Source organism: Doryrhamphus excisus, chromosome 6, assembly GCF_030265055.1.
Source record: "Doryrhamphus excisus isolate RoL2022-K1 chromosome 6, RoL_Dexc_1.0, whole genome shotgun sequence".
Classification (NCBI taxonomy): domain Eukaryota; kingdom Metazoa; phylum Chordata; class Actinopteri; order Syngnathiformes; family Syngnathidae; genus Doryrhamphus; species Doryrhamphus excisus.
Genome location: NC_080471.1, coordinates 6,110,353 through 6,136,757, shown reverse-complemented (window position 1 = coordinate 6,136,757; position 26,405 = coordinate 6,110,353). Strand labels below are relative to the sequence as shown.

The window sequence follows — 26,405 nt, the reverse complement described above, 5'->3', positions numbered from 1 at the left end:
GGCCTGAAATTCTTTATGGAGTACCTCGACAAGAGCCAGGCGGCCGTCCAAGCAAATCAGCCTCTTGTCGATGGAATCGAGGATGTCCTTGATGTCTGTGCCTGGTGGCGACGTTTCCCCAGGGGAGTCCTCAGGACGGCTACGCTTGGAGTTCGGCGTCTTGGGTGACTTGCCCGACTTGCCCATGACGATACTATCGAAGCAACCGTCGATGTACTCCTCCAGATCTTCCAGGTTTGTTTTTTGTGAACTGTAACTTTTCCAGCAGTTAAATATGTTGGTTTATATCTAAGGATACTTTGCGGATGTTTGAATAGTTAAGATTGTTTGGGAGCGCTGTATTCCGCTTGTCTGACCTGCGCGCGTCACGTACCCTCTCGCGAGATTACAGCATCACGCCTGACTGACTAATGTTACATTACGAGCAGAGTGGGCACCAACTTGAAATTTTAGGTGTGCAATGAGAACATTTAGGGGTGCACACTGAAATCAACTTGCAAAGTAAATATTGACGTTTCCTCGTTACCCTGTTTCTGTCTGGAGTGCCTCTTCGGGGGCATCATATAGTACATTAGAACTCCAATACTGCATATACACATACCACAAATACACAAAGCTACGTGTTCATGTTAAACAGCTTGTAGACACACAAGTAGTGTTTTGAAGAAAGGTTATAACGACACTTAGTGCTAATGACAGCAATCTCATGAGTGATTTCCACTTGTAACTTCCTCATAATTAAGCTTTTTTGTTTTAAAAACAAAATGTCACTAGCTAGCTAGCTAGCTGCATCCAATAAAACAGGGTCACAGCTTTGCAAAATATATGTCTAAATAAATACAGCGGAAAGGTTCAGTGCAGTCAGAATGAAAGATGAGCTGACATCAACAAACTTAGCCTGTGGCTAGCTGTCATCAACGGGCTCTTTTTCATTCTTAAGATAATAAGGGACGAAGTGCGTCCCTTGTCAACTCAATACGGGATGTGTTCTTTTATCTGCATGCAATGTCTCAAACGTTACTGCCCAAATGTGACCGTTTAGTTGCAGTCAGGAGCCCTGCTGGTGCCATGACTTGAATATCATAACACAGTCATGGCTTCTTTGTCGTGGTTGATCTGTTGCAGACCGTGTTAAGTTGCTTTTTGTGAAGTAGTTATGTTATGTATTGAGAGAATTTGTAGTTGGAGCATAAAAAAACACTTTTTTAACATTAGAGCCCTCCATACATGAAATGAAAACCCCCTACAGTCACCTTTACACTCCTATTAACCAAAAGACATAAGTGAAAATAAGACATGTTGGCATTGGGAGAGTTCCTTTTTTTACTTTTGGTTTCTGTACAGTGCTTGCAGTAGTGCAGTGACTATTGTCTCATCAATGCAAAATGACTGACTTATCTAGTGACCAGTGTAGAATACTAGTGTATATATCTCATTATGTCAGTGAATGTGTCTTCTGAATGCCCTTCTGAATATGTATTTTAGTTGATTTTGCCATTTTTCAGCTTAAAAATGCATAATTTAAGACCAAAATACATACAAATTGCTGAAATACTCAGACGTAGTCTATCATCATATCAAACAGTGATGAAAGTGGAGATATGTGGTGATAATGGAGATATGTCTATATATATATATATGTGTGGCCAAGAGCTATTTTTTTCCCAGCGTTTTCAACCCAGACAAAGCAAATATGCTTGTTTTATCAGAACATTTGCAAAATGGGACAACTGTTCTTCTGTGGTTCAGTGTTAAAGATGGCAGTGTAGCGGCCTAAATGAGTGCGTGCGCTATGGCTGAGTCATTATTTTGGTTTCTCATTGTCTTTGCCACACAGGTTGCTCAACCCCTTCGAATGCCCCTACAATGGCAGCCGAAGACAGGACTGCAGCTGCAGGAAGGACTACTCCTCTGCGGGGTACACCCTTTTCCACAAGGTCCGCCTCGACCTGAGCACCCTGAGGATACTGAGTGAGTAAACGATGTGGCAGTTGCCACAGTGAGACCACACATGGGCTCCACAGTGTGTCACCATTAGGGTTGGGCGATGATGATTGGACCTTAGCATACATATATCATGATATTTTGGGGAAGTCTAACAATATGACATATGACACGATATAACTTTTAAATTTGGTGGAGTCTTAAAAAGCTACAAAGCTTCAGGAAGCCATATCATGAAATAAACTTGTTTCAAATTGTACATTTATTTATTGGTAACAAACTAGCTAACTTTTCTAATCGTATGTCAGCCTCTGCACACATTCTACTAAATCTTTAAGAAACGTAATGCTTGTGATTAGGTAGGTAGGTAGGTAGGTAGATAGGTAGGTAGTAAATACTTTATTCATCCCAATGGGGAAATTTGTATGTTCCAGCATTACTACATTACTAGTACTACTACTACTACTACTACTATTACTAGTACTACAGCATTTGTCAAGTTCCCTTTGGTTTTCATACAATCCCCACTTGAGGGGGATGAGCCATCTACCCAGAGGTGTAGGAAGCGTATTCACTCAATAAATAAATAAATAATGCAATGGGGGTGCAGTTTGCCACTTGAAATTAGCTGAAAAACCTTTCAATAAAAAAAAAAGGAACACATTTAAATTCTGTGCAAAGTCACAAATCCCATGCCTCACAAATTACTACAATAGAGAATAAGCAAATTAAGCTTTAATATAATACCAGGTAAGCATGACTCAGGTATGAATTCCACCACTTCCCATATATTTATTGCTGTTTTTATTTATATATTATATTATATTATTTTATATATATATTTTTTTTTTAATGTGTTCTTAAATTATTACTAATTATAATAATAAATAACACATTGTAATTTATTAATTCATTCATTCAGAATTTACTGTGATATTTATCATAGTTGTTAACCTTAAATGTATTTAACATGCTTTGTATTTGCCATGGATTACTTACTGACTGTTTTAACAAGACACATGAATTTTTTAACCTAATACACATGAATTAATTCTTAATTTTAACTGCGATTGTACACAAGGAAAATTTGCACAATATTATAACTCAGCCATGCTTTCTCTTAATTGCCCTTAGCATTAAATAAAATTAAATAAAATTCAGTTAGCTTTCAAATCACATTTCCAAACCAAAGTGAAATAAACGTACTTAATACATACGCAACAATATACGCTAACTATTTACACCCGTCACAATTTCAACCACATTAAATCAAGTTAACCACGATACCAACAAGCGTTTAACTCAACAATCAGTGCACGTAAGCATTAAACAGTGAACAAGCCACGCACTAGAAGCCGTGGCTAAGCTATCGTTAGCACAGATTCTTTACATTGAAACAGTTTGGCGTCTTACCGGCTGCCTCTCTGGTGTTTGTAGATGCTCTGATTTGTATGGGCGACTTACAAACGATAGTTAAACAGTCTCTGCCTGGTGCCGCTGTTTGCTTAATTGCTTCACCTGTGCTGGTGTGCGCCACTTATTCCGGTCCGGCCGCGACTGATGTCACGAAGGTTCCTCCTCCCATTTTTGTTGACGTGTCTAAATCAAATCAAATCAAATCAACTTTATTTGTAGAGCACTTTTCCTGTAAGAAGATGCAACACAAAGTGCTTTCCAGAATTAAAACAATTACCACAATTAAAAAGGAAAACAATGAAGAAAAAAGAAAGCCCCTCCTTCCCACCCTCCATACTAGACCCACACACACACACACACACCCATCCACCCACACACACACACACACACAAGCACACAATCACCCACAGTAGGGAGACATGGCATGGTACTGAGGAACAAGGAAACACCACCTTTGGGGCCGTCCACACTGGGAGAAGCTGCAGGCCGTGCCATCGGAGGACCAGCACCCGGGCCCTCCGACTCCGTTTGACGGGCGGACCCCCACATTAAAGGGAGGAACCCCCCAGCCGGCCGTGTCGAAGGGACCCAAGGATGGCACCCCCTCAGCATACCCAAACAGCCCCCAGTGTGGAGGACCCCCCTGAGGAAACACTGGAGTTAGAGCTAAAGACTAAGATCGTAAAATAGGACTAAAAGATAAAACATAACACTGGAGTTAAAAACTGAAGATTAAGAGCATAAAATAGGACTAACAAGATAAAAACAAAACACTGGAGTTAAAAGGTGAAGAATAAGAACATAAAATAGGACTAAAAGGATGAAAACATAATAAAAGCTTAACAATATTAGTTAAATCTCAAGTTTGACTTGACAGCATTACTAACCCTAACCCTAACGCAGCCAAAAACTCGGCTTAATAATTTATATCAGTAGAAGTCATTTTCTTATCATTGGAAGAATCTATACCAGTATGTAAAAAAATATGGACCAACCCTGCTCACCAGGGCCCCTCTTTCCTCATTACACGTCAAAACACAAATGATCCACTCACCAGCACAGACATGAAGACACAGCCGTGCATGCACTCGCATCACGACCAAACACTGGAGCGATATTCCTCTGCTCCCCTCTGCATGCTGCGTTTGCTTTTGGCTGCTGTCGGGGTAATCGCTTCAAGATGACGGCCGAAGAGGTCATCAGGCTGAAAGCCTGGTGTCCAAGGACTTTTCTCACCAAGGCAACCAATCAGGCAATTTATTTTCGCTGCTGTCTGACACTGCAAGCCTCGATAGATGAGATCGGACAAGTGGCAATTTGTTTCGCCATAATTTAATACCTCACTGACTCCAAACGGCACTTACTTCAAATAGGGCCCTGTGATTCTTGTGTTCACGGAATCGCAGACACAATTACGGAATTGGCCAATAAAAAGTTGACATAATGTGAATGAACGTTGTGGTCATGAGGAGAAGGAATGTTGGTGTAGGGAAATATTTCCCCGGCGGATGGTTCAATCGTGACGGATACAACCACTAAACTGCCCCCTCCTGACCTAAAAGGTTGAAATGGCGGAAAACACCAGCGAAAGCTAGAAGCTAGCGAGGGTTAGCTTAGTTTAGCATGTTTGTGTGGTTGAGTGTGTCACTTGGGCGCATGTGAATGGATGTTGGCGCTGTGAGGAGAAGGAACATTTGTGGGGGTGGGGGGGCATTTCCCTAAAGGATAGCTCAATTGTGACGAATACACGAAACGGCCCCCTCCCAACCTTAACCTGACCTGAATGGAAGCTAGCGAGGGTTCCATTAGTTTAGCACCAAAGTACGACAAAATGCTGTAAGTGTACTGTAGTATCATGCTATGAATGTACCTGTTATTACTCTGTCACAGCTTGTATACAATCCCATAAAACCTCGTTGGAGGTTTTTGGATGTGTTTTAATTGTGGGCTTTCTAGACACAATAGGTGTGTCCCACTACATACATTATTGAGCTGACTCTTTTTTATCTGTTTTTACACATTTTTGCAGAGAAAAGAGACATGTTTATGAACATGACAATTAACAATTTGAATAATTGATTAATCAGTCGATTATTTTTTTTGGATTAATCGATACATCTTTTATTTTTAACACATTTTTAATGTCCATCTCTTTATTCAAAAATAGCTGATTTGAACTGAGAGTAAATAACACCAGGTTGCTGCTGGAAAGCTGGTGCGGGGCTGACTCGAAGGCAACACTCTGGGTGGGCTTCAACAGCCCCTTCACAAGTGGACGTATGGCAGATATTGTTATGTACTGTTATTGTTATGTCCACTCATGAACACAGTGGCACATTAAAACCGCTTGAGAGCTCTTGTAGCGGGCTCCACTGCTGTGGTTTCAAATACAGCTGCCTTTAGCCTCTCTGTGTGACGGAGCTGTCAGACAATGTTGCTGTTAAAGGCCACATTTGCTCAAGCAGTCAGCTTTTCGTACAGAATGTATTATTGAATTATGCCACCTAGTTGTTGATAACAAACGTGTTCAACAAGGCTAAGGCTCACTCTTCTTAAAATGCTCCCCCTCCACTCTACTCAGTAAACAATCGTCCAACCACCGTATGCCAATGAGCCAATACGCACACTGCTGTAAGGTTTCCAGACAGTGTGGACTTTGCGGAAACAGAAAAAACTGACCCATTAGACCAGTGATTTTCAACCACTGTGCCGCGGCACACTAGTGTACCTTGAGAAACCGCCAGGTGTGCCGTGAGGAATTATCCAATATCACTTTATATAGTTAACATTGATTAATCATCATTTGCAAATATTATGTCAATAGCCATGAATATATGGACCCAAATATTCCAATTGCATTTGGTATATTTGCTTGAACAGGGATGGAATATTCCTTTCCCCAATCCAATTCAGGTATCTTGTACCCGCTCAAACAGAAAGTTGTCAGGGTGCGTTCTTCTTCGTGGTGTTTTTCTTCTTCTGTTGTTTATTGGCGGTTGGCAAGCAACTTTCGTGTGCATTAGCGCCATCTGTGGAACCCTTCTATACTTTATTCACAAGTGCAGTTTTATTAAAAAAGAAAATCTATATCTATATAAAACATGTCCCGAGTTTAATTATAAAATATTAGCAAGATTGAATGTGATATTTTCCTGTTTAAATTTATCCCGGGTGCGTTCCTTCAGCGCATGCTCAGATATGACGTAACATGCAGATCCAGACGTTCTTCACTTTTAAAAATGGAGGCCAGCAATCGGCACTGGACTAAGCAAAGTTTGTTTTGGATTCAAACTAAATTTCAAGGCTGGACAGACGAAAAACTGACAATACGGAGTTATTCCAACAAGTGAAAGAAAAACTTGGGGAAGCCGGTATCACGTGATGTTGATGTTTACGTTTTACTGGGCATGCCCTATTGACTATTCTGATTGATTTTCACGGCGCATGTAGACAAGAGATTGGAATATTCCTTTCCATGGATACCATTGTTTCCCGAAAGGTCATTCGGAAAGAGAAAAACTCATCATGTAAACATGGCTGCTGTCGAGTGTCTGTGGTGTAAAGACTGGCAGAGCAATGTAATATTGGTCCGTGTGGCAACACCTACCTTGTTCCTCCGATAAGACTTTTTGATGCACGTGTGAGGTCATGGTGACATTTTGTAACATTTTTGGTTAGTGGTGTGCCACAAGATTTTTCCAATGTAAAAAATGTGCCGTGGCTCAAAAAAGGTTGAAAAACACTGCATTAGACAACTAATAATTAACGACAACTAAAAACAAAGATTAATATGATATTGGTTGGTTGTTGGAATCTGGACAAAGAGATTATATTTCATTTTTGTTTAATTGTTTGCATGCCTTCGTGAAACTCAGATCTATAACAGCAGGAACTGAGTCTTCAGGTGGTACAAGAAGAACTCCCAGACTACGAGAAACAAGATTCTCTGGTCTGATGAGACCAAGATCTAACTTTTTGGCCTTAATTCTAAGCAGAATGTGTGGAGAAAACCAGGCACTACTTGCCCACAACCCCAATAGTGAAGCATGGTGGTGGCAAGATATGAAGAGCTTGCAACCAAAAGGCGCTAAATCCAATTTTCACTAAGTTGCATGTTTTTCATGAGTTTAATAGACCTCTGTCATGTGTATCCAAATCACATATTTTGGTCTTGAAATCATTTTAAAAAAATATGAAAAAAAGTGATATGAAATTTATGCTTTCAACCAAAAGGCGCTATTTCCATTTCAGATTTCAACCAAAAGGAGCTAAATCCCTTTCATTATTCTTTATTCTGATTGGCCCAAGTTTCCCATCTATTGATAATCTGACCGATCAGAGAGAAGAATACAATTGGCACTGCACATACAGAAAGCCAGGATCAGTGCGCATCCTGTTTTGTTTGTGTACATTAAGTACACGTATGATAGTTACAATATGTTATGCAATTCAGGAGAACACAAATTGTGTTTTTACAGTATTCTTTAACAAGTTTTTTTTTACGCCATAAAAGGCATGTCTCTACCTTGACACCTCCAACTTTCATGAGAAACATTATTTTACTTGTACTAAAAAACATACAATGTAAAGAGTTTGTAAAGAGATGATTTTTGTCACTGTCACCTTCATGGTGCAGTCAAATATAAGCACTGCTTTTAATCAAATTTATATTATTGTGTGCAAATTGTTATTTTTCATGTGTCTACAGTTGAATGCACCTGCAATGTATGACATGTCTTGTACCATTGTCTTGTATAATTGGGTATGTTGAGTTGTGTTAAAGCTGATCATCATGGAATGTGGATGATGTTAATGTGTGCTATAATATCTTAACAACATTTTATCAGTAATAGTGTACTAGTGGTAGGTTATAACATTTTGTTTCCGTAATGTGTGAAGGTGAATGAGCGCGTGTGTGTGTGTGTGTGTGTTGGGGGGGGGGGGTATTTTATGTTGAGAATGGCTTCTGTGTTGTAATTATTTTATTAGCATAGCACATTAAAGCACCTTACATTCTTTTACAACAATGCCATTGAAGAAGTTAAAGGTGATTTCAAATTTATTTCAGCCAAAAGGCGCTAAATCCCAAAAAAAATATATATTTATTATTAAAAAATATATATAAAATACATGGTGTGTGCAGGATTTTTATAGCATGCATTTTTATGACCTATATTGATAGCTCTTTCATTTGCAATATAGACTTGATGACCAAATAGATTGATATGTGCGTAATTAAAAATCCTTGATTTTCTCAAAATCAGTCAAAATGGATTTAGCGCCTTTTGGTTGCAAGCTCTTCATATATCCTGGAATAAAATATTTCCCAGAGTGCTCAGGACATCAGACTGGGCTGAAGGTACGCCTTCCAACAAGACAATGACCCAAAGTTTGATTGATGTCTTATTTTTTTTTTAGAAATGTCAAATAGCTGTGGGAATTCTCATTACTCATGACTTGATGCATTTCCCCCACTCTGGTCTTAAAAAATATTCAAGCATTGCTAAGGAAGCCACAACAAGGAGGCTGAAAAGCTGCATGCAGCTTTAGAGCTGCAGGTTGCCGACCCCTGACCCAGAGCAAGAAAATACATTTCATAGTGAGATTTGGTCTTTTTATTTCAGGTCCTTGTATGTGGATTAAATGAGGCAATTAAAGGCAAAAACACAATCAAAAACCACCAATGTGAATAAAACGATAGCCTAACTGACAGCATAGTACTTCACAGGCCCACCGGACAAGGCTGCTATTTTGCAACTTGTATCCAAGTACTAAAGTTGGGAATGGGCATGGGCCGCTGGTTGAAGGGAAGTGCAAAGCGTAACTGCAGATAGCTGGATGGAGGGGCACAGGTTTGACCCAATTTACAGTACAGCCGTGGTTCCATCTAATGCAGTTGTACAGCCATGTTGGCGCCAGTTCTTGTCTGAAAGTCACTCGTCTTTGGGAGACTAAGTAAAATTATGGTGAATGGGACTTTTTTGTGTATGGTACTGTACCTGGGCCATTTATAGGGAGAGTCTGTGTTAAGGGAATATCATGCTGGTGGCATGTAGCAAGATTATTACTAGAAAGTGGCTCAATCCAAGACCCCAGCATGGACGACTGGTTCAGTATTATGGACACAATATATGATATGGAACTATTGACATACAGATTTAAAACAGAAGAGGACATATGTCGAGAAAAATGGGCAAAATGGACACTGTTCACCGACGGAACTCAATGAAAGGACTCTTAAACCACAACATGGATAAATGTGGCATTTTTTAAATTCTTTTTAAAAACTAGTGCCTCTTTTGTTTTGTTTGTTTGTATTCCTGCTAAAAAAGAAACAATTAAAAAAATAAAGTTAAAAAAAGACAAGTTGAAGTATCACATGTAGATTGTAAATGAAGGCAACATTCCAAAAACACTTTTCCTTTAAAGAGCACCTAACATTCTCCATTTGTCTTTTTTCCTTCAATCAGACCCTTTGAATGCTGCAAACTGATTATCAAATGTTTGGCTTGATTTAACAGTCACCGACCTCCGCTTTTCCCACACGCCTGTCGGTCGGCCTGTGCCCTTCGCCACGGCGGGAGACTGTTACAGCGCCGCCAAGTGTCCGCAGGTTGGTAAAGCTCTCACTTCACAGATAGTATGCTGCAATGAGTGTCCTTCCTGTCATGTCGTCAACCAACGACCAACTTTTGTGATGCTCTTAGGGCCAGTTCAGCATCAATCTGATCGGCACCGGCCTCAGAGTGGCCGAGGCCACCAAATGGACATCTCAGGGCAACTATGTCTCAGTCAAGGTACACAGGTCGGAGGTAAGAAAGTGTCACTCATGCTTTGGAAATTTCAAATCGGTAAAAAAATATATACATGTCATTGTTGGATTTTTAAAATGTCATTATACAGTTTGTACTCATACATTTTATTATGTTGTAATGCATTTTATATTATGATATTATTATGGAATTACTTAATTATTGTGTTAAGTGTCAGTAAAAGTTTTTTTGTTTTTTTTATTGTGGGATTTTGGGGCTGTTCTTTTGCATTTATTTTTGTGTGCGTGGGTTTTCTCCGGGTACCGGAGTATCCGGGTTTCCTTGAGTTTATATATATATATTTTGTGTGTGTGTGTGTGTGTGTGTGTGTATTACAGGTAAAGTGTCAGTAAAGTCTTGGAAATTTCAAACCAGTTAAAATGTTTTTCACTATGGAGACTATATTTTTTATTTCATTTTCATTCATAACTTTTATTATGTTGTAATTAGCTAAACTTGAAAAAACTAAACTTAAAATACCTATCTACAAGAGTGGTTAAAATTATGGATAGTTTGTAGAATCAAACTATGGAAGGGATTGCATAAAGACTTCAAGAAACAATACAAACAGTTGATGTTTGTAAAATACAAGAAGATATTTATTATACTATTACATATGATTATTATTACTCTGATTGTGGAAAAACTACATTACCACATTATGTTGCATTACTTTATCACTTCATATATGAAAAAAAAAATGAAATACAGTGAATAAATGTACTGCGATACATGTGAAACAGATGGGGTTATGATTAAATAAGCTTTACATTATTAACCTTTTAGGTGCCAGAAATTTTTTCAAGAAAATATTCAGTTTTTGTATTACTATTTCAACTGGTGGTAGATTGAACATGTTTGTAGACAACTGCATACTTTAAATGAGAAAAATCACCAGTATGGCTCTAAGTTTGTGGTGGGAGTAAATTCATTCATCTAATTTGCTTTATGTCGTCACCAGGCTCAGAAATGGTCCGATCCCTGTCTCAATTATACCCAACAAGCTCATCTAAATGCATGATTCATTTGTCATAATCTTTGTTGTCTCTCATGCAAACATCATAATCATCTATAGGAGGATATTCAACACTGCTGCTTTCTACAAAATTAGACGTTTATTTTCTGCAGCGCATTCTCCCACACTTCTGCGTTTTTTTTTCCCCATTCCCGCTGTCCCCCCTCACCATAACGGTCTTTTGGGACTCTGGGCGTCCCTTCTTGCGACCCAGAACACGGTTAAGCTCCAAAAATGTGCTGCTTTGTGGTCATTGTGTTTAGACTACGGGTGTGAATCTCGGCACTGAGGACGATTCGATACACATCTCGATGCACTGCTGAGCGACACCATACTTTAACGATACATGGCATTTTATGGCGATACGATTCACCCTCTTCACAATGTGATATGATGCGATAATCATGTAGTTAAAAAATCAATGCGATCCGATATGGTGCAATTTCTTGCGATATGATGCAATTCAACATGATGCAAATAAGCAAAGGGGAAAAAATGCAATTCAGTATGGTCTACAAAAAGAATTTGGCTTTATTCCTTTTAGGCACTTGGCAATAAATTCAACTAAAGTTCTGTTTGTCTTTTTTACTATGCACCACTTCTTCATTCTTTTTGCCATCTTAAAACAGCAACAACTTTCCTCCCACTTTCACATCTTCATGTAATTACAATAGCAGTGGTTCAGTGGTGGAGTAAAACAATTAACAATAATTACCACTGTAAAAAATACAGTACAGCAACAACAAAGTTAAGTGACACTTTCAACAGTGCAATCAATGTTTGTTTATATTCCTGTCTTTAAAACATACTGCTAATATGAATGCACTAGCAGCGAGGCTAATACAGTAGTGGGGAGCAGAAAGTGGAAAACAACTTCTACCCTTTTAAAATTGTCTCCAAATTCAGGAAGAAGCAACTGCTCTGCTGTTCTAATGTCACCTGCTGTGCTGAATATTCGTTTGGGGAGGGGGGGACTGACAAATAGCTCCTGGACAATTTTGATATCAGTGGAAGATCCACTTGTTCTGACCTGATTTGCTTGGTTTTTCTTGGTGTCCGACAAGGAACTAGACGGGGAGGCAGCAGTAGACTTGTCCGTGTTGTGGTGTCCCCTTTTTAAAGGGGGTCTGCATGTTTGTCGTGTTGCCTTTGTACGGCTTCTTAACGCGGCATTCTTTGCTAATGACGGACGTTTTGTCGAGCTTTCCAGCCTTCTTTGCAACATCTATAGTGTTTCCAAACATACCATTTAAACATTGCGGGGGGTTAAATATAGAAACTTCCTCGCTGCTGCTTGCGTGCGAACGTTCTTGCTGTTTTACTAGTAGTTGTCTGTGCCTCACAGCTTCCGTCCGTATTCAATTCAGAACGTGGAAGAATGATGGTGCATTCATTGCACCTGGGGAACAGCATATGGGGTGAAGTTGAACATTAATAAAATGGCGCTTGCATCTGATTTTACAGATACCCACAAATGCATCAAGATGAATAAAGATTTCACCCGTCAATTACAGCCATACACAGTGAACGAGCTGATGCACTCGCATCGTGCACAGGCGAATCTATTTTATATGATATATATATATATATATATATATATATATATATATATATATATATATATATATATATATATATATATATATATATATAATATTAATATAGTTAATTTTCCACACCCTTAGTGTAGCTGCAGCAGGCAGCCGTGCGGTACTTTCTGCAACTGAGCAATATGGAACTGTGGCATCTTTGTGTCAGTTGTCATATTCTTAATTGGCAGCTGACATTCACCCCGCTCTGACTTTGTTCCTGTCGTCTGTAGGATGGTAAAAGAATCTACGGGCGTTGTGGAGGTTTCTGCGGGAAGTGCATTCCTCAGGTGCACAATGGCCTGCTCCTCGAAGTCGACTGAGCATCCTGAAGACAGCCGACCAGAAAACAAGCAAGCAGCCATACTGGTTAGTTGGACCTCATCACATGACCTCCTTAAAACAAAACGTGGTGCTTCTCCAAGCTGCCTTATTCAAACTTTAGTGGAAGGAGCAATGTTTGCGAGATGAGTCAATGATCAAATGATCAAAGAAGACAAAGGGACACCTAAAAAGGACGAGGAATGCAACCAAAAAACATGGGAGTTATCATTTTTTATTACATAAATACACAGCACAGTGTGTATTGTCTTCAAGGAATAACATTTTTTAATGCTTGTTTGTTGTGTTTCTTTATGCCTGAAATAAGAAAATGCAATGAGGGCCAGCAGCATAGCCTCACCTAGCTTAGCCCACCTTAGCTTCTCTCTGTTAACATTTTAGCTTAGCTTAGGTTGGTATAGTTTAGCTTGTCTTACCATGTCTCAGCTTATCTTAGGGTAGACTTGCTTTGCTTCTGATATACATGTCTGGAACATTTGGGATCAATTTCTCTAATGTGACTACAAAGAGTAGTGATCAAAATTATTTTAGCAGCAGCCAGTGTACCTGACATCCAACTCAACATCACAGAAATACTCTAAATGCGCTAATGATAACGTTTATTTAGCAATAATTGTGAGTATGCCATGTCCAAAATGCGAACTCATTATACATAACTTAATGATTTGGAGTGCATGACAAAAGTGAAAACAAGACTGCTCTTTTTGACCACACGGTCATGATCAAGTATACTGCTTCGACACAGCAGCAACAGAACCAAAAGAATATCAGCAAAGGTAGCTGTTTCAGAAGTCTTAACTTCCTAGTTGATACATGCTCGGCCCCATCCCCAAGGTGTAAGAGTTGACTGGAAACAACAGTATGGCAAGTGTAACATGCATTACTTTCACACCAATATCGGACTAGTAATATTTTAGTGGACGCGGAGCAACATACAGCTGCTGGATTCTTCAAATGCCACTACTGCCATCTTGTGTACATCAGGTAACCTCCTGATGCTGTGGCCCTGGCGGTTTATTGAATAGAGGTGTAAATTGGCACATTTACAGTACACAATGTCAGAAATGATGAAATACACTCCTGATTATAATGTTAAGACATACTGTTGGACCTTCAGGAGGTTCTAGAGTCCCCTTTAATGACTTCAAAAATGGGTTAGGGCATGCTTGATGCCAGTGGAGGCTAGTGGGAATGTTGAAGATGGCTTCATGGAGGGTATCCATTGTTGATGTCCATTTTTATACTGCCATCCATCCCCAAATGTTCTCAATTGGATTTGGATAAGGCGAACATTGAAAAACACAGGATGGCCGAAAAGAGTGAGCATATTCCTGTGGAAGAAGTCCTTTGCCAGGCGGGCATTGTGACCTGCAGCGTTGTCCTGTTGTCATGTCATGTTTGTTGTTGTCATGCCAGTAACCATCAGGACCATCAAGGTTACATTCTTTCTCATCAGAGGATATCCCCAACCTTTCAATGTCCCATGCATCGTGCTCTCCTGCAAATTCCAAAGTAGTGGTTTGATGGACTTGAAGGTGATGAAGTCTTTGAAGACATTTTTTTCTTCTTTAAAGCCTTTTCTGGCAGATGGCGGCTGATGGTCATTGGACTGCAACAAACTTCATTTTGGCCGAGGATGGTCCCGTGTCTTGACAGACAGCCAGTGGGATCCTCCAGCTCAGGGCTGGACTTTTTTTTTTGCTCCATAACCCTCAGGATCTTTGAATAAGTCTTACCACGTCCATCCTCAGCTGTCATGGCTAGGTGAGATACAGCTCAACAATCCCACTGCATTCAAGAGAGAAAGCTTTTTTGCCTTTCTTTTCCTCTTTGAAAAAAATCCCCCTGAAGTCTAAGGCACTTTCCCAGCCTTCCCTGCCATGTTTTGATGCAGTCAGTTAGGAAGCAACCGAGTTAGGAAGTACATATTATTTTTGGACAGTAACTGTGGGATGCTAAGAGCATTATGAGCAGGCTTGTTATCACGGTGAAGCATCCACGAGTTGTCCGACCACACGTGTGGTCCGTTCTCACGCACTGAATGAAGCATACGCCGCAGAATCTCTTTGGAGGCATGCTGGCTGATTGCATCCCGTGGAAGAATGAAATAAACAGTCCTGGAACTTTTCTGACACATGTTGTATAGACAGACCATTCACTTTCAAATTCACACCAATTAACCGAGCATGCATATTTTTTGGAATGTGGGAGGAAGGTGGAGCCTCCGGAGGAAACGCACGCAAGCATGGTGAGAACATACAAACTACACACAGAGACGATCAAACGGAGACACAAACTCCTTAAGATGCAACAGTGCAAATGTAAATTCTTGCAATTTTTCAACTAACATTTTGATCAGGAGTGTAATGTCATGTCTCGTCGGATGATATGAACTACTGATGTGCTTTTTATACAGTATCAAAGGCTGATGCATTAGAGAAGACAGAGGATATATTTTTATCTTTTATTTACTGATTATATAGTGTGTTCTGTCTACTGTAGGATGTCTTTCACAACTTGAAAGAAACAGGCCATTGATGGACCTTGGAGGACTACACTAGCTTATATGTGGTTGACTTGTCTCATTTTAATGTTTGTTTTGTTTTTCATTTGAACAAGTTCTGTCAGTTGTTACCTGCATCCCCTACCTCTCTATTTACATTCGACTATTTATTCTGGAACCACCTTTGTGCAGGAGCCATGGTCTTGCTGCTTATCCCATCCTGCTTCATGTTGCTCTCTGCGTTAGGATAACCACTTTGAACCTCTTGGATGGTGCTGTTTGGAACGACTACTATTCTCATTACCTCGCATCTTGACCTTTGAACCACTGGCTGTCAGGGTTTGGCTTGCAAACCTAGGATTGTTCATGTATGGTCGCAATGGTTGGCAGTTATGCAATATTTGGGCAAAAGAGTTGGGGCACACTGCAAAATTGAGAGGACTTACTATATATTCATACCAAAGATGGTTGAGCAGCACAAGCCCACATACCAGACTCGTTTTCACCAAGGGTCACATCACGGTTATGCTTACCCCCACTGTGATACCATATAAATTTGCAATCACCTCATGATATGACTACACATTTTGCAATGTTTTACCAATACACGTACATTGAAATGTACTGGCGCAAGCAAAAATCGGGGCATACGGTCGGCCCCTGTTTATTGTAGTTAATTGGTTCCAGATCCTGTAGACATGAAATAGCATCCCAACAGTCTCCATTTACACTCGTATTTTTTTATTTTTTTTTTTTTACTATTAATTCACACCACATTGCACATGCAAGCTATCGAGATGATGAGTTGGCCTCCTATTTAATTATTCTAAACTTAAGTGTTGAAAACAAACTGGCAACAAAGGACAAATTGAAGTACAAAAAACCTACCTCTTCCACACGGAATGGAGAGACAATCTTTTTCTACTCCCATTATGTCGGACATGCCACGGCCAACTTCATGCATTGTGAGATAATGTAATCTAATGTCATGTCTCAGTGTAATATTACTGACGCCTCGTGACCACAATAGTGCATATAAATTGTCTGTCAATATATTTTCACTAATAGGCCATAGAAACAGTGATCATGTCATAATTTTTTTCAAAAACACAATACAGGAGAAATTTTCGAGCAAGTGGAGCAAGGGATGGCTTTCGGCACTCCCCTCATTTATGGCGAGTAATTGTTTTTCGACCCGAAAGTGAATTTCCACAAATTAGGATTCCTTATTTATAAATGAAATATTTTGGTACTTAAAACATAAAAGACCCGTTTACCACCTTCAAAATGTGCTTTTTAAAGGGGACATATATATATGCTTTTTTCCACTTTTCTGACCTGTTGAAGTGGAATACAACACTCTAACATGCGGTTTTGTAGCATTATAGAGTGTGCATCAAGGAGCGGTGTGTAAGTTACAAGCTCACTGATGTCTGGAGTTGCTAATAGTCCTTTTTCCACCACCAGTCAGTGGTCTACCCAAGTTAGCCCCGCAAAAACAACCTAACCACTTTGCAAATAGCTCTCCAAAGGCTTTGTTCATTTATTATCAACTCCTATACAAACAAAATTAGAAAGTGGTATTTGACAGTAGGAGTCCACAACTCAATACAAAGGGACGGAACATAACCATAATGGGTCCCCTTTAACAATAATATTACAAAATTGAGAAAAAAAATAGACTCGCACATGTTAGCATTGGAAGCGTTCCTTGTTCTTTTTACAATTCCTGTTTCTACACAATCCTTACACAATGTAACATTACTGGTATCTAGTGACTAATGTACAATACTACCTAGCACAGAGTGCCTTTGAATGTGTTTTCTGAATGCCTTATATCTGTATATGTATTTCAGTTCATTCAGCCTTCTTATTAGAAGTGCACGAGGTTGATATGAGGAATTATGACGATCCTTTAACCGCTATTTTTTTTTTTAAATCCAATGGAGATTACCCATACAGATCTGGTGAACAAATCAAGTGTTCCTTTTTCTCCTCCTGCCTGCGACGTTAACAGCCTGTGCTAACTTCCCCTGAGCTGATCATTTCAGAAATTTCATATGCTCGTTGCACCAAATGCTCCACGATGAGGGGAAAAAAACATCTCGCGTCAACAGCAACGCTACGACACCCGGGGCTTGTCCCTATCGCCACAGCATTTTGAAAGTGCAAAAAGATGATGATCTGTGAGTTCATCATGCAAATGATGGTACTGAATGAATATCCCTTTACAGTGGTACCTTGTCATACGACTGTCCCAACTAACGACCTCTCTGGGCTGATTGTTGTTTTTTTTTTTGCTTGGAAATGCGAGCTGAAATCTGGGTACAAGCTACTAGTTAATGGCAGGCATAGCCGAGGACAGCAATGTTGGGCCTTTTGTCATTTCGCCGCTAGCATTAGCGAGCCAGCAGTTCACTAACTAGTCATTGACACATCAGTAAAACATGCGTACATGATAGCAATCTAATCTATTTTATTCGTTATGGATTGTGTAAAACTATGATAGGAACATAAAATTAAAACCACCAAAAAGATCAGGAAAAAGCCAAAAGAAACAAACAAAAAATGAATACAGATTTTTTTTTCGGTTACATTGCATAAATAAATATGCACGTTAGCACTCAATAAAGTCAACGTTTATGCATTCCCACACAGTATCAACACTTGGAATCAAACATGAAGAAAATACAGTATAGTCGTCTGTGTGAATTTGTCTTGGAGATGAATAAAGTATCTCTTTATGCAGTGTGTGAACGGGAGAAGGTGCATTCAAGGATGGTCAAAGAAAGTGGGACAAATATCCGCTCGCATTAAGCATTCAAAAACTGTGGGATTTCTAACTGCATATTATTTTTGAAGTCACCATCCACCAGTACGGGCCTTTCAGAGAGGTTGTGTACCAAACAAATGTGTACATTAGTACTATAAGGTCATCTAATATTACCTTTTTACATTACCACATAGGATCAGCATTTGGGGTGAGGTGAAAAAAGGGCAGATACAGTATCGTAATAGTAGTACTGTCATAGTTCTGTGCAGTGTGGGACAAAGTATAAAGTGCATTAAAGTACTGTCAAGCAAACTGGGACAAAACACTGCTTGCATTAAACTCTTCTAACTGTATTTTAAAATTGTAAATAATACTAATAAAATTTCATTTTGCTATCGTTGTAGTTGCATATCAAATAGTTGACCACAAAGGGATTGACATCTCTACAAACTTCTTCCGTCTGTCATTAATTGTAATTCATTATGAGTTAAACATAGACAAAATGTTTTAAGTGATTGACAACCCTGGTTATAATATACACATATTCCATCATCCACAATCCTTGCATCAAACATGAACACGTCTCTCGTTTCTGTTTATTCTTGTGCCTTGGTTTTTTTTTTCACCAGAGGATAGTGTGCAATGGAGCAGAATGTCCATTATCTTACATAGTAAAGGGAGGGCCCCGACTTTGAATGTGACACTTGAACGTCTTGGCCATTGCCCAAGTATTTACAAGCAGTGTGATAAATCTACAAGGCATTTATGACACACGCCTGCCTTTTGTTTTTGGAAAAGTGGCAAATCTGGCCTTTTTGATAGTCAATTGGGTACAATTTATAGCTGAACAATGTGTAGAGGACATGGCTATACGGGGATCCTGCTTACTAAAATGGCTGCCAAGCTTGACCATTGTCTACTTTGATATATAGCTCCACAAATCGGCGCTCTGCCATCTTTGGTACATATTACATGATATATTGTCTATTATAACACATGCACCAATGACAAATCCTACATAATATATTGTCAAGTATGATAAAGAATATTCATTTACCACCATTCAAAAATGTCTGCTCAATGATGAATTAGTCTAGCTTGCAGTGTCCCATTTATCGAGAATAATATGAGGTTTGCCTGCAGAAAACAATGTGAAATCATTATGAATGAGGAATGAAGGGGATAAATGAACATTTAACAGCACTTTGCCCAATGTTGTTGGTGAATACGCCGTTGTTGTTCTTGGTGATGAGTTCCTTCTTGGATTTCTAATAGTGTTTACCTTCTCTGTCAGATTGCTGGTAAATGTACTTACTCAATACAAAATGCATGGCATAGCTACACGGCGGGTGTTTTGTTTGTGCACTGGATTCCGTGGAAGCATACAGTACAGGGCAAGAGGTTCTCTGGTTATGTTCAATTAACTCCAAAGTCACACAGTAAAATTGTAATACATAATAGTAACAAAACACTAAATGCCATAATTAAATGAAAGAGTAATGAAAAAATAATAAAAGCCAAAGAACTAGCAATATTTCATGTAAACCATAAAACCACAGTAAGACCAGATTCTACATTCATAAGGTCAGCGCTTACAGGATGTGTAGCGCTAAAGACAAACTGTCACGTGTCCTGACTGTGGCTGCGTGAGTTTGCTGATGTTGCTTTGGCTTGGTTGGTCCGACTGCATCAAACTGAGGACCACCTGCCGTTTTCTTCGCAATATACAATATTGCACAATAGCTGAGACAAAAACCAGGGCGAAAATTTTCAGGGGTGTTGGAAAACTGAGGTTTGACTGTTTGCGGGGTTTCCTTGTTTTTTGAATGTTCTAAAATGTATCTTGAATGAGACAGGTGGTCTTATTTTGGGCAAAACTCTTTAGTTTAGTCTTGGTGAGATGTTTTGGACAATTCTATGCTTAGGAATATTTTCCCCACATTCCAGCATGATCGGTGTGGTGTGGAGGTTTTTTTGTTTTTCCAGAAGGTTTTCCCAGAATTTCCGCTTCCTGTCAGCGTGGCCTTGTCCCATTACTTTTGCCCACCCGGTGTAGCGCAAAGCAGTAAAATTGCAGCGCACGGTGCAGACTAACACTCCCACCTCCCTTTTTGTTCTTAAAGCTTTAACCAAAAAGTTAGTAGTCATAAACGGTTTGTTTTGATTCTCAATAGAAGAAGTCAATGAGCAGCTAGAAAGCCTTCCTTCGTATGCGTACGTATATGAAGGGCTACGTGTGCTATGAGATCTGTATCAGAAATGGAAAGAATATGTGACGCACTATGTGCCAAACCTTTTGTAGAAATGTATTCCTCTTTTCTTGTACTCGTTTTATTTGTATTGTAATAACCGTGAAGCATTGTAACTTATATGTTATGTTATTTTGGGTAATATCCCTACTTGAATTGCAGGCTAATGAACTCTGTAAGATTTGGGCATTGAACAGAAGCATGGCATTATCCAAAGATGTTACTATGCAGTTTATATCAAAACAAAGGATTTACTGTACACTGGTGCAATGTTACTAACTATACCATGACTTTACGTCTTGCCAACTAACACTAACATTTTTTGGAACACAAGGAATAAAAGCCCTCCAACTGCCTTTTATGTTTCGTTTTATTCGCTTCCTGTTAGATTCCTTTTTGCGTGGCAGTACTTTCTGTTGGTTCAAAACAGGGGTGTCCAAATATTTTTACAATGATAGGATATTGTTTTGTAAAGCAACACATGCAGATCTGCTAAGAAGTTATATTCCGGTATATTTCGAGAAGAAACTGCATCTCAGCTTAGCATAGTTGTTCATTGTTTCCAGACAAATTGCAGTCAATGAATTTCCAAGCTACAGGATACAATATTAAGATATTGAATATTCACCATGTCTGAGCTGTTTGACATTTCTAAAAAAAAGAATATAGAGATACAAAGTAAAAAAGCTGTAGTGCCAGAATAAACATATCGGGTAAGTTTACATTCATTTATGCAAACATTTATATTCAATACTAGCACGATGTGGCACAAGCAAAAGTGAACAAAAGGACATCACCGGCTGCTTTTCCTCCTCTGAACTACTTTGATATCCCCAAATTCCCTTCACACCTGTCAGCCAAGCAAAACAGTGGCAAAGCGCTGCGCACCCACGCCTCAATCCCTCCCACCGGCGCACGTTGCCAAGAGGGAGGACAGCAGGTGTGAGAGGGTTTAACACAGCTGAGTGTAATCGTAACCAATCAAAGCAATGTCTCTCTTTGCCTTTAAATGCGCAGGACTGGACAGCGCATCAGAGGCCACCATGCGCGTCATCACCACGCTCGCCACCTTCTTCCTGACAGTTACATTAAACACAGCATCAGGCTAATCCCGGCATCTTTTCTTCCACAAGCTTTCCTGCTCTACTTCAAATAGGAGAACCTTTGATGGTATATTCGCCGTACCTCCTCCTCATCCTCTTGAGGAAAAAGGAACTGGAAAAACTTATATCCTACAGCCAGATTTTAACCAACCAACTTTATATTAATCGTTGTTTTTAGTTGTCATTACTGATTAGTTGTCTAATGGGTCACTTTCTCTTTGCACAAAGTCCGCGTTGCATGTTGGTTCATTTGTGATTGGACAGTTACTAAGGGGAAGAGAGGGAGGGAGGGGCTATCTAGGGTGAGTGGAATTGTCTTGTGCCTTTTTTACTGGCTGAGTTTTCACTTCTAAAATGTTGATTTTGGGGGGACAAGCCATTTATTTAGGGGGGTATTGTTACCCAACCCCAGTGTAGAGTCGGCCGCCAGGTTTAATTCCTATCACACGTCTTTGATTAAGATTAAGATATGCCTTTATTCGTCCCTCAGTGGGGAAATTTGTAGAAATTTGATCTGACATCAGATGTGATGGGACAATTAATACTAAAAGGACATGCTGGCTCAGACGCTTACATTAAATAGTGGTTTTTTTTTTCACTGAAATGTGCGTGACACTCTGAAAAGCTACCTGTGAGGTTTTGGTGACGTGACCATTGCTGCGCTGTTTTCTCACAAAATTGTCACTGCGCCTGGCTGAAAATGTGGACACCTTCCCTGGTGTGCCGCTATGGCCATCGACGCAGTCCAGTCAACCAAATGACCAAATTGGCTGCACATAGTGGTGCGCTGGACCAAATTATCTCTGCGTGGGGTGCGCCACACACCACCCTGCACCACCTTGTGCTGCACCACGGAATTAGAGTCCAAGAACTTTATTCATCCCACACAGCAGTGATCATTCACAATGCATCAGCGATAGAGCAAAATAGTGCCTTGAACTAAAATATAAATTCAGTCTTTCCATAAATCAAGGCACAATAAACACAAATGTATTATTATATAAATATACGTATAATACATGAATTATCTACTCAGATATGGGTGGAGTAGCCAAAACAACTGTACTCCTTTAAGAGTATTGTTACTTTACAAGAGTAACCCTCGAACATTTGGACACCACCTGGGGTGTTGGGGCTGGGAACTACCATGGAGGGTGTGAGAGGTTTTCATTTTAATGCAGACCTACCAACATGTACAAATTTATAGTACCTTGCTCAACATGCAATTTGACTCCTGAATACGCTTGTATGCTTGCTATGTTTTTGTAGTATTTAATAATTGGAACATTTTAAAAGACAACAGAATTTTTTTTAATGGCTGTAATTTTTAAAGAATAAAGTGGAAGTATTAAGAGACAAAAGATGTATTCTAATGAGGAAAAAGCGGAAATATTAAAGAAAAACCCCAATATATATATATATATATATATATATATTTTTTTTTTTTTTTTTTTTTTTAAGTTGTAATTCGAGAAACCAGCCAAATAAAGTTGTATTTTTGACAAATTAGCTTGGGGGAAAGTTATATTATGGCAATAAAGTTAATATGAAAAAAAATGTACAAAGATGATTTAAGAAGAAAGTTGAAATATTTGAAAATTAAGCAAAAATGGGGACAAAGACAACAAAGTTCCATCCATCCATTTTCTATACTGCTTATCCTCACTGGGGTCACGGGGTATGCTGGAGCCTATCCCAGCTAGGACAGCAAAGTTATTAAGACTTTTCACCTAAGCATTGTCATATACTGTAGGTATATGTCATATACCAGGGGTGGGCAAACTACGGCCCGGGGGCCACATGCGGCCCACTAAGAGTTTGAATCCGGCCCGCCAGTTGCTTTCTATGGTAATGGTAATGGTGAATGAGAGAAAGTGCGGTTTTAAGTGTGACAAAAATATCAATATATCGAACTACAAGTGGAACCTTGGTTAGCGTACGCCCTGGTTAGCATGTTTTTGGGTTAACATTGAAAATGTACATAAAATTTTTGCATGTGTTTGTACATTTTCAGGTTAGCCTGCAATATGGTAATGGTTTAATTTCATTTGAACATGCATCAGATTACAATTGAACGCATCCCATAATCAGTTAACAGTTCCACATGTCCAAAAGGAGTAGGAAGAAGCAAAGCTTATTAAATCCTACCCCTCCATCTGGTACTTTTACAATCAGTAACTTTTACATTTGTTCACTTCCTGCTTTCCTAATATGGTTTAAGTTTTTTGGGGTTTTTTTTTTTGTCACGTACCGAAGTATGAGGTGATATGACCATACAATGACATAATGGGTACCATAGTATATAATATAGTGATTTATTGTATTTATTAGTGATTATTTAGCAAACATCAACTGCTTCGAAATATTTAAAATTTTAACATACAACAGCTGGCAACATAACTTGCAAGTCGGTTGTCTGATTCAGAAAAAAACGAAATCAAAACTGTAAAATTCAATTTCGTAGTTTACTGTGGTCTGATCTTTAAAGCGCTCCTGAAAAAAGTGACATGAGAACATACAGCTTATAGTACGACACTTATACAGATAAAATTAGACTAATAATTCAATGCGGACTGTTAGAATTATAAGAGTAAAATAGTGTGTGTTAACCCTTAGATGCATGAGTGACTGGACCCTACACTCTTCCATAAGAGGGTCAAAAATGACCCATACTAGAATCAATGCGTTTTTATGCCAATTTTGCCATTTTGGTTAGGAATAATCACTTGTATGATATTTAGTATTATATTTAGGAGTTGATAAGTTGATAATAATCAAAGGTTCTTATTGGATTCCATAGAAAATGCATACGGGTCATTTTTGACCCACTTATGGAAGGTTGGGGTAGTAACACAAAAACTAAAATTTCTTAAAATGTATAAAAGGTAAGTTAAAAATGTGAATGGCATAATATCAAAAACATGTTTTTTGAGGAATACCTGGAATATGAAATGAAAAAAAATTCTAAGGGTTAAATATATATTCTGGCCCCCCGGACAATTTTGTTAACTCAAAGCGGCCTGCGAGTCAAAAAGTTTGCCCACCCCTGTCATATACTGTAGGTATATGACAATGCTGAGAAGCACTTTTTACTTGAAATATACATAATTTATTAGCATATTGCTTTAGAAAATATCAGAGTGGCAAAGTTGCATCCTTTCACGCAAAACATTTGAACACACCTGACCAATATATTATACTGTATATACATACAGATATAAATGTATATATACTGTACAGTCTATACATCTGCGGCATTGTACTGTGTGATAAAACTTTTGACGTGGCCTTTTATTGTGGCCAGCCCAAGGCACACCTGTGCAGCCATCATGCTGTCTAAGCAGCATATTGACATGCCACACCTGTGAGGTGGATGATTGTGAATGCTTTGTGTGTGAAATGAAAACAGATCCTCGTCTGCTCTCTCAAGAGTTTGCTTTGATTTCCTGCCAGGGAGCTCCTAAAATGTAATATGAAGGAGTTTGGGACCTGAAGCATGACAGCAAGAAGCACTTATCTTCTCGTCTGTGTTGGAATAAAGCAACCATGTTTTTTGAAATTCTCATAAAAGGGACGAATGGCAGCTGTTTCCCATGAAATGCAGTCTGCACATTCCTGCAGCGCACTACCAACCTAAAAACTATGTGTATTCATTATGTTATTCTGTAAAATGGCCGGTTTTGGCCATTTTAAAGGCTTTGTGAAATGAAACAAAACAGATCTTAAAGGTGCCATTTTGGTGAAGTATTTATTTGGTTGGAATCCTCTCAAGTGTGTGGTCATCTTGCACCTCGTGACCCAAAGAAACATGATGTTCCATAGGCAAACAGCGACCCCGAGTGTATGAAGTCAAGTATTGCAGCCGCCGCGATGACTCAAGCAGTGTGAGAAAATAATACCAGAGTATAAGTGCTTATTAAAAAATAATATAACTATTTTATTCAGAGAGGTCTCCTGGCTAAAACGCCCAACATAACAAATGAATACATAATTAATAAAAACAACACAATTATAATAAAATACAAATAGATTTAAGGGCTGCACGTTAGCACACAGGCCTCACAGCTAGGAGACCCCAGTTCAATTCCACCCTCGGCCATCTCTGTGTGGAGTTTGCATGTTCTCCCCGTGCATGCGTGGGTTTTCTCCGGGGACTCCGGCTTCTAGCGTCGTAAAAGGGAGCTTGCGTTTAATCACGTGTTAACTTAAAACAGCAAAAGAGAATGGGCACTAGTAAAAAAAAGTGTACAAATGTTTAAGTATTTATTAAAATATATTGCTATTTTCAGTTTACATGTAATGTGATTTAAACAAGAATAACAACGAAAAAAAATTGCAGCTAGCAGCAAGCTCGTGGTGCTATTTGGACTATTTTTAAACAGGCTGGCAGGAGGCTGGTGTGGTCTTAGAAGCGACCTGGTGCAAGAGGGCACGGTGTGGGTGACCCCAGATTTATACCACACATGCGCGCATAATCAAGATGTCGCTTTGATGTTCGGGATGTCCATAAAAGCATCCCGAGATCTGTGTAGTGAGGAAGAACGACGAGCCCTTGTATTATGTTGAAAAAAAATTACATTGATTATGTTGCGGGTCATTTTGACCCGTACTGTGTAAATCCCCTCAAAACAGTCAAAAAATCCAGTTAACCAATAACAA

General features: G+C 39.2%; 1 protein-coding gene across 4 annotated transcripts in view; it reads left to right on the top strand.

Annotated features, from left to right (window-relative positions):
• The window catches only part of LOC131130761 (A disintegrin and metalloproteinase with thrombospondin motifs 20), a 141,138-nt gene extending 120,146 nt beyond the window's left edge, over positions 1–20,992 (top strand). For 3 of the 4 annotated variants that reach the window (XM_058074674.1, XM_058074675.1, XM_058074673.1), the window contains 4 exons: positions 1,838–1,971; positions 9,882–9,973; positions 10,068–10,172; positions 13,010–20,992. In XM_058074674.1, the coding sequence (XP_057930657.1) occupies positions 1,838–1,971; positions 9,882–9,973; positions 10,068–10,172; positions 13,010–13,099 (421 nt within the window). In that variant the 3' untranslated portion in view covers positions 13,100–20,992. Of the gene's footprint in view, positions 1–1,837; positions 1,972–9,881; positions 9,974–10,067; positions 10,173–13,009 lie in introns of those variants that run through there. The other variant, XM_058074678.1, reaches the window with a different exon arrangement.
• The last annotated feature ends 5,413 nt before the right edge of the window (positions 20,993–26,405 follow it).